The sequence below is a fragment of the Sitodiplosis mosellana genome, unplaced genomic scaffold (assembly GCF_009176505.1).
Source record: "Sitodiplosis mosellana isolate CC-2019 unplaced genomic scaffold, AAFC_SMos_1.0 Smas_scaffold_30, whole genome shotgun sequence".
In the NCBI taxonomy this organism is placed as follows: Eukaryota; Metazoa; Arthropoda; class Insecta; order Diptera; family Cecidomyiidae; genus Sitodiplosis; species Sitodiplosis mosellana.
Window position 1 is genome coordinate 4,264,579 of NW_022595272.1, and position 9,993 is coordinate 4,274,571.

The following is a 9,993-nucleotide window of genomic DNA, read 5'->3' on the forward strand; positions in this document are numbered from 1 at the left end:
GTGTGTTGTGTGCGTGCATTCATTGTGTGCCTTTTTATATCTATATGAAAAAAAAGAGTTATTTTTCCGTTTCGTTTATTCGCGATGTATGTGAGCAAAGAGCATACATTTTCTTCTTGTTTCTTCTTTCAATTTGATCATTTCGTTTCATTCATTTGAAGTCAGTTCGTTTCTCTTGGGTTAGAAAATTACCGTCGAGAGGCTAATGTACGAATTTTTCTTACATTTCACTGCACGTACAAATGACAATGGACTTGCTACACATTTTTCAGGTACTGGTTTGAAAACGCTGTGTGTGTGTGTGTGTGTGTGTGAGTGTTTGCTTTTTTCGCTGTTGTGCAGAGTGTGTACGAAGTGGGATTAGCGAGTAGCAACACAAAACGAAAAGGCGCTTGTTAGAAGTACAGCGCGCGCAGGGAGAATATAGAGAAAATGAAATGTGCGCACAACTTAAGAAGCACCTTAAAAAGAAACATGGTCTCGCCAAACCGATTACTTTGATGTCGTAGAAATGGTGTATAGCATTAAAGAAAATCGAAAGTTATATTCCGAATGAGAGTGTGACATTAAGAAGATCTGTTTGTGCTTTTATTTTTCTGCCATATGACCAGTTTATTTTGTTGTTGATGTTTTGATTTTGGAAGAAGAAATTAGGTTTCTATAGCTTTTTTTCAACAAAAATAATGACAAAAAATAACCAAAAAAAAAACTGCCAAATTATGTACGGTTATGATAAACATCTTGAGCGTTTGCTTTCATTTGACGAAATCAAAATACTATTTCGAAATCCATTTCAGTTAATTTATGCTTAATATGATTATTTTTTTTTTGCATTTAAATTTCAAAATAGCTGACCATAATCAGCATAGAAACTTTTTCGCATCCATCATCATTCACCGCCGCCATTTATAAAACACAAGAAGCCCAGTTCAAAAGAATAAATAACATTAAAAAAAAATTATGCATATATATATAAAAATAGATTGTAGTACTTACGCCCATGCATATTTGGAGGCATTTCGTTTCCCAGTAAACAAAGGAGAAAGTTCTGCACGTAATCGTATCAGTGTTTTGACCTTCTCTGCTTCCCCTGAAACGAGCATAAGATGAACGAAATGAATAAGAAAAAAATGATTGCGATTAAAAAAAAACAACAACAACAACAATAATAATAACAACAGCAACTACAACCGCAACAAGACAAGCCGAGCGAAAGAAAGAAGACGAAGCAATCAACTCGATCACAAGAAAATAGAAACATTCCATCAGTTTAGAGTTAACAGGCAGAGCAATGGATCAATGCTATTTGCTATTTTCAATAATCATTAGAAACATGAAGATAAAATGCATGAGATTGATTCGAGTGTGTGTGTGTGAGTGTGAGTTCGTATCGAAGTGTTTGTGGTTCGGTGTGCAACAAGCACTTTGGTTGCTTAAATAATTGAAGATCGTGGAAAAGCACGGGGTAGGGAAAAGCCAATAAACTGCTTTCGTTCCAACTCTATCGGTTGCTAGTTCATTTCGCACGGGCAACCAGAGAGAAGCGTGCATAATGTAAGATAATCACAGTGCATTCACACACAATTGCACCGAGACACTTACACTCGTTGAAACAAAGCACACACAAATTTGACTCTCGATCTTGAAAACAAGTCATGGAAACACACACACCACTCGTTCAATTCAAACGAGAAAAAAAAGGTATGCGCGCATTTCTTCTTCTTTGCAATTGCAGGTAAGTCAGTTACCTGTTGTGCTGATCGTTTCGGTCGTTTTTGTGTTGCTGTTTTTTTTTCTCGTCCGTATATCATGATTATATTAGTGGCAGAGAAGTAAAAGTGTTTTTGGCACATTCCAGTTCTGAATTTATTCGACACTAATAAGCGTCGCGTTTAAGTGTCTATGCAAATTGGCATGTTGCTTTTATAGCACTTTCTCAACTCATTTGTGGGCCTCTGTTGTGTGAGTCACAGAGTGAGGTCGTAATGATATATACCACATTTCGGCAAATTGATCAAGTAATTACAAGCAAGCCCAAACATTCAATGGACTCATTTATTTTGTCCGTTCTTTTAATTTTGTTTTCTTCTTCGGTGCCCCTTTTTGTACTGTCAATTTTGAATGGGAGCCCATTGTTAATGGCAATACAAATACGAAAATCACCGGCAAACCACGGCACTACTTGGAAAAATCTTTCTTTCGGCCTGGCAAACAACAGGCACATCAAAGTACGTACAGAGAGCCAAAACAAGTATTCAATTGCATTGTGTTTGCTTGTTTTATTTATTGCCATGGCTTCGATTTTCTTGTTTTCCATTGCAACGTTTGGAATTTTTCGCAAGCTCGATTAGAAGAATGCTTTGCCATTTGCAAAGATAGTGAAACCGAAAGACTTAGCGCGTTATTACCGCTCAATTTATCGTTTGATTGCGCATTTGATATACGCAGGCGAATTTGCAATGTAGAATGAACCCATGTCTTGTTTACCATGTCTCTCACACTCGCTCGTTCGTTCGCTTGCTCGTTTCGCTATCTCCCTTTGGCTGAATGCATGACGCAGCGCATGTACGATCTTTTGCGTGCCATTCCATCGGAATCGGTTCAACGTTTCCTTCAAAGTTTTTAGCCAAAGTCACTTTCTTTTTGCGCCACAGAAGATGAAGAAGCAGAAGGAGAGAAAAAAAAACAACGCAATTTATTTTGTTGTCAAACCGCGAAGAAAAAAAATGGATTTCTAATTAAAATCACAAGCTTCTGTGACGTAAATGGAAACACATCTCAGCAGCAATTTTCTATCGATGGATTTTTATTTATTTCCATCTTCGATGTGTCGATGTAGATTTGGCCAAATAACATCATTACATAATGTTGTTATTGGATACGTTTCGGTTATTTCGTTTTTTTTTTCTTTCTTTTAATTGCATTTTAATCGGTTTCGATTGGAGTTCCCAAAATTCATCAATTTGTGTGCATAATTTAAATTTCATAAAAATTTATCTGTCATTCAAATGAAAGCAGCATGTATAGAAAAAAAAAACAGCATCAACTTAAATTGCACGTCTTTTGTGTTGACTGTTGAATGTTTTTTCTTTAGAAAATAGAAGCCATGAATTTTCAGCTTTTATTTTTACATTTGTTCGCGTAGAAAGTGTGTATTGTGTTGCTGTTTGGAATATCTCGTGATCTGTCTAGTTTCTATTGTAATTTGGAAATGGCAAATTGTGAAGTGTTTTCGACACCATCGTCCTCGTCGTTGTCGTTGTCGTTGTCGTTGTCGGATGGTATTCACATGCATTGAAGGAGAATCAACGGTAAACACCATATCAAAAGGACCATGCACGACAACATTGTTGCATGAAAAAAAAGTGTCTACTGCTTTCTACATTGAGTCTTTTCGCAGACACATGCATGATATCTGATACAAAGCCATTGAGATTCCGTTTGATTAAATGAACTTTTTCAAAAACAAAGAACAAAAGATCCAAACGATAAGACATATTTTTCAAAAAGAGTTTTTTTTTTCTCTTTTCAAAAAAAAACCCCAACAATTCAAGAAAAAAACATCCAAGATTGTGTGCCGATTCGAACGATACTACTGGGTAACGTCATACAACACATTTCTTAATAAGCGTTCAATGCTGCTTCTTTTCGATTTATTGTTTTCTGAAAGGAAGTGATAAGAAAAGTCCGATGTCACTCTCAATAAAAATTGATAACACAAAACAAAAGTTCTAAAATCTATTGGTGAAATAAATACATTGAATGCTAAACGACTCATGTCGTTCAAATAGAAGCCGTAATCACATTCCAGAATCGTTGATATGTTTACTTTAAGGCGGAGAGAGAAAAAAAAATTTGGATTCGATTGAAACGACGCAACGTGCTATTATTATACCGAGATTATAGAGAACAAACAAGTGCGCTGCTTCTGGAGATTCGATGATTCAGGGCTGGATTAATGTGAAAGTTAAGAGATAGAAAAAAAAGTGATGTTTCATCATTCTAAATTGAACAACATTCTGCTTAAACGAACACATGCATTTCACCGAATTCAATGCGAGAAAAAAATCGCACAAACATCACTATTTTCAGCGCATCTAGTTCATCGCTTGTTTTTTCTTTTCGTTTCTTTCTTTGTTTTCATTCGATAATTCTTTTTGTTACTTTTTTTCATTCATTTTTTTTTTGTTTCATTCGATTGTGCAAATAACAACGCCGTGCTATTGTGCACTCGATTGAACTGATTGATGTTTTTGAATGTTTTAATGTCACCGTTCGCTTTCGTTGATGATTCTGATGACGGTAGCATTAGCAATACACCGATTTATAATACTTTTGTTTATATTTAACGTTTTTTTTTTGGTGCGGATTGTCGAAATTGCATAAAATTGCAGAATTTTTCCATTTCTGTTTCTTCGCCAATTTTTGCATCGAGGTTTTTGCTAAATCAACACAAATTCGAAATGTTTTCATTAGAAAAAAAAAACGGAATTTTTATTTGCATGTGTACCAATTTAACCTGAAAAAAAAAACGACATGGGGCTGCGCCAATATGAAAGTCAAATTTAAAGTCCACACCATTGATTTAGCGATTCGATAGAAAAATGGTAACTGTATCGATCTAGTTGGCGTTTCAAAGTCAGCGGAATTTGTTCGTATTTGGTATTTTATTCATTGTTCTTGTTCGTGCATTCTTCTGCATGGTTAATTAGATAAACATCAACGTGATTATGGCTTCTTCTGCAGTGTCGAAGTTCTACAAAACCGCCGGAACAAATAAATGTTCAAACGAACAATTGAAGGCAACAAAAAAAAAGAAATGTGGAAATGATGGCAAACAGCATGACCTTTTTGTGGCTAATTAGTTGCAACATCGATGACTATTTTTGAGCAGTTAGGTCAGTTATACACAACGACAACTAATCGATATTTGCTTCTCTCTCTTCAATCATTCGACACTGAGACTCCAGGCCAGACTCAATTATACAGGCTGTACATTTGTAAATGGTAATTTGTATTGATCATTTGGATGGAAAATGTGCCGTCAAAACTCGTGCTAACGACACTCGAGCACTTGGTTGCTTCTTTCAGGCAAAATATAGAATGTTAACTAATTTCAATTGATATGGTTTTATCTATTTTCGATATTCTACCGTATGTATGTGTGCTTCATCCGTTACGATGTTCAGTTGTATGGGCCCATCCATAGAATAATTTGAGCCAATTTTTCAGATTCCGCATGTTATCAAGATTTTTCAAGGTGAAAAGGAATGTGACGGAAAAATTTGCATTTGCTTTCACATCTCAATAAATGAGATCATAATCAAAATGATCATTTCTCTAAAATTCATCACCAAAAAAGCGAATGCCTACAAAAAGAGAGCACGTGCAAATCGTATCTCCGATTAATTCTAAGCGTTTGCTTCAATTTTTCCATGAAATGGGTCATAAAATTCTTCAAATGTGTAATACGATGAGCATTTTTTCATTTGAATGTGTCGTCCAAAGCATTTAATCGATATAAATCGGTGTATTACGTTGCCGTCGTTGCCTTTTCTTCATCGTCTAATTCGTATGTAGCACACGAGTGTGGTGTTGAACAAAAGAATGGCGAAAAAAATTCGGGCCAAGCGTCAATTATGCGTCTTAATAGCTGGGGCCGATGCGAGACGCTATTTTTCGGCATAGAACATTCGTAAAACAATTAGAGAAATTAATGCGTAACTGTTAAAAAATTCAGCGAATAAAAAGAACAGAAAGTCGACATTGAATGGGAATCGGTATCGGAAATCGCATCAGTTATTTCTACGTCGGTTTCAATGTTGTTGTTTTTTTTCTGGTAAATTTTTAGCAAAGTTTTCGTGTGTGTTTTTTCACAGTTGTTGGCAGCTTAGAAACCATAAATTATGGCGGAAAAAAGATCTACCAATTCCATTTAACTGCAAGCAAAACCAGAAATCAACATTTGTGTATGTGTGCGAAAGGGAGTCATTAAGTTTCCATTTCGGAACAACGAAACGAGAAAACACCCGAAAAAAAAAATTTAGGTGAAATATATGTGCTAATGAAACGAAGTAGAAAGAAAACTTTTTCTTTCGGGCATTATGTATTTCGTTGTTCCGTTTCTGTGTGCTTTGTTGATGCACAAATAAAAATGTTTAAGCGTGAAAGAAAGACAAAGAAAAGAAAGAAATAAAAATAAAATGAAAGAAAGAAAAAAATCTTGGAGCTATCTAAAAAGAAGCAGCATTGCTACCTTTCTCCAAAATACATACAGCAAGCTGCAAAACTACAGAAGCAAATGGCAAAAAATGAAATCGAAACGACACACGAGTGTGCCGGAGAGTCAGTCGAAGAGGTACACACACACACACACACACACACAGCGAGATGTAGAAAAAAAAGAGCCGTTACCTATAGCAACAACAACGCTATGCCATTGGAATCAACAGGTTCGGCGCTGTAAATTCGCCAGAATACCAGAATTATATTGGTGAATGGCAAATCAACGAAAAATGAAGCAAAAGAAGACCAAATAACAGCGTACGGGGATGGGAATTATGTCGAAATAATGAAATCGAAAGGCGATTGATGTATTGAAATCAGATCAATCGATATATACACTTTGGAGCACACTGGAAAAGCCATTGAGATTAGCATATTTTTATGCGTTTTAATTAAAACTGTCGGCTGTTCTGCAAAATGAGTTTGTGAAAGAAAAAAAAAATCAAAATCATGTGCAACTAATATTGAAGCGCAGCGGGAGATTTTTCTAGTCGCGGCCAAAAGCACTATTCATTTTGGATTTGGCGGGAGAGATAGAAAGAAACAGACGCACACACAAATTGCACGCTATTTCAACACCGGATCTATTTTACATGTTCAAGTTGAAGGCTGTATGCGATACACGCCAGTCACAGCCGAAACAAACCGTACCAACAGCAAAGCTGCGAGAATTAAAAGCCCATAGCACATATAGCATTCATTACATATGCTCATAGTCATGCTTACGCGAGGTACCGTTTCTCAATCGAAACAACGAATTCCGTAAGAGTCCAGACACAGATATATACACATATGCACACATTCACTCGCTTATTCGCTCATTCGATAGACACATGCAGCCACACACACGGCACATTCTGTATCGAGACGCAACCAGTGAATAAAAATACGAAAAATCGTGAGGAGAAGAAGAAACGAAGAAACAACAAAAATGAATACGAAAAAAAAAACGGTCAACACACAACGTTCGTCGTTAATGTTCAACAGGTGATTACACGCAATGCGCTGAATTGTGTACGCCGTGAACAACATCGAGTGTAGATCCGCAATCCATTTTGGTGCGTTTGCATTTCACTTGGTTCGGCTATTTACATCATATGGATCGTTTTTTTTTTTGGACGGTTAAAGTGCGAACAGTGTTTGTTGCCAAAACTCTGTTGCGCGTGGTTATTTTTCTTCTTCTTCAACGTTTGTGCCAAGTGAAAACGGACAATCTCTGCATGTGTGTCATTAATAAATTGGAATATTCTTGTAGTTGGTACCTCGGTTCGATGTATGCGAAAGTACGGTAATTCGTATGCGGCACTTTAAATTCTACTAATTGAGCATTGTGGTCATGTGTACGGTGAGTTCGGCGACATGAATTTGAATAGCGAACGAGAAGGCTGCGCTTCGGTTTGATATATGCCATGTGGAAACATTCACGAGGCTCGAAAAAACGAAAGTAGCCAACGAATTTTTCGATCGCACCAAACACAGATGGAATAAGAAGAAGGTACGATGAGCACGTTTTGCACTGGAGGAAAGGAATAACAAGCCGAAAAAAACAACAAAACCAGCAACAAGAAAGAAAAATCAATGGCTGCAAAGAATATTTATATATTTATTTTCGTTTGTGTTTATTTTGGCGTTTTCTTTCTTTCGCTCTCTTTCCTTTCGGCTCTTTCGTTTGGTTTCGATTCTGTTTTATTTTAGTGTTTTTTTTTCCACGTCATTTCTCTTGTTTTGCGATAGTCGACCAAAATAGGTGTACATCGAGTTTAAGCTATAAAATGTGATATGTAAAGCACGTGCTTATGTGGTGGGGAGTGTGAAAGAGAAAGCCCAAATGGTTTTACGTAAAGTAAACGAATCGACTGAAGCAGCGTTTGCAGTGCAACAATAACATCCAAACTCGATATATTTGAATGGCTCTCTTGCAGAGAATACTGATCGAAGTTTGCTTTTTCTTCTGCCTATGAAAGAGAGGCAGACACAAGCGACGAGCTTTGTTCACATTTCGTCTTCCACTTGAGATCAAATATTGGGTTACGTTTGTTATTGGCCGCACATATTCAATAGCTGCGTTTAAATGGATCGACGAAAGAAAGAAAAATGAATGTGGATGACGCGAGAGCGAGCGAACGAGCAAGCGCGTTGGTCGGTGTTTGCATACGGTTCTCTCGATTGGTTTGAGTTTGGCCGTTTAACGGCAAAGACTGCGCTCGAAATGTAAATGTAGGCATTGATCTGAAGACTGACCTAAATATGGATTCTCACATAGAATTTCTTAATTAATGTTCATCTGCGTGCTTCGAACCAAACGGCGGAGATTTTTTTCGTGTGTGTGACACACTGCGCGACCAGAAGAGGCCGTGCCAGCAGCCGCACACACACATTCTGACCATGACTTGGAATCGAAATTCTTCGGATTCCACGTACTGGAATCAATTCTTGGGCTTGAGCGTATGCGCGCCCAACATGTTCTACTAATTATTATGGATTCATTTAAAGAGTTTTCAAGCACATTCGGCTCTCTGGCCTGATATGCATCAATGTGAAGAATTCACAAGAAAGGTAACGATAAAAATGTACACGTCGAAAACAGAGAACGAGAGACAGAGCAAAAAAAAAAGAAATGAACAGATATAGAGATAATAGAAGTAGCGCGACGAAGCCAAGGAGTGCTTTAGATGTAATTTGTAGACAATAAAAACCGACTACGCTCTAATGACATTCAAAAAATTTCTTTCTGCACATTTTTTCCATTGTTCCTTACTTTTACCTTCTTGAATGTTTTAGCGCGGTGCCAGTGTGCTGCTGCTGCTGCTGCTGCTGCTGCTCTGTTTGTATTTCGTTTCTATTGCCGTTACATTTCTTTGTGTCGCGCGTGATTTTTCCAAGCGACAGCGTAAATAGTGTAGTAGAATATTATTTTCAATTATTCGCCTGAAAAGTGGAAACATAATAGGCGAATCGATCGAGTAATTGGACACCAATACTTGTTGCTCTTTAAATAGATAACATACTTGATGACGATGTACATTTTCTTTTACCATTTTGCTGCTGGATTGGCAGTGGGGCCGACAGTGTGTGTGTGCATGAGCTTTGAGAGTTTGCTCGCGCGCACTTGCGGCTATTTTCCTATTGTTTTTGTTGTTGTTGTTCGACCAACTTCCAAGACTCAAGAACAAATTCATTAGCCAAATCATTACCGCACGTTTCATATGCATACATGTACGTCCGATAATTGGACGATTCTTTCTCTCTTTGTTTGTTGTGTTGGCAGCAATAATTGGTATTTTGTGCTCGAACGAAGGGAGCAAGTAAGCAGACGTCGATTAAGAGGAAATTAACTCTCAATGAATTTCGATCAGACAATGTAGCCAGCCAGAACATGCGCAAATGAATGAGAACGAAACGGTAGAAAGAAATTGCGCGCATAAAAGAAAACTCTTGGCTCGGCTCTGCTTAGCGGCAGCACAAGCACAATTCACAACGAAAAAACCGTCCAAAGAAGATAACAAATAAAACAACGCCAACAACAGAGCTCTCGCTCGTTTGCGATGCGCAAAAAAGGCAACAACAGAAAGAATGAATGTTGTGTGTATGGAATTGGTATTGCGCTCTCAAACTGACACTACTGCCCTAAATTTTCCTCATTGGGTTTCTTCTTCACTCTTCTCTCTCTCTCTCTCTCTCTCTCTCTCTCTCTCTCTCTCTCTCTCT

General features: G+C 37.4%; 1 protein-coding gene across 1 annotated transcript in view; it reads right to left on the minus strand.

Moving 5' to 3' along the window:
• The window catches only part of LOC129569391 (uncharacterized membrane protein DDB_G0293934), a 30,990-nt gene that overhangs the window by 16,893 nt on the left and 4,104 nt on the right, over positions 1 to 9,993 (minus strand). The window contains exon 2 of the mRNA XM_055448181.1: positions 997 to 1,090. Coding sequence (XP_055304156.1) covers positions 997 to 1,090 — 94 coding nt within the window. The remainder of the gene's footprint in view (positions 1 to 996; positions 1,091 to 9,993) is intronic.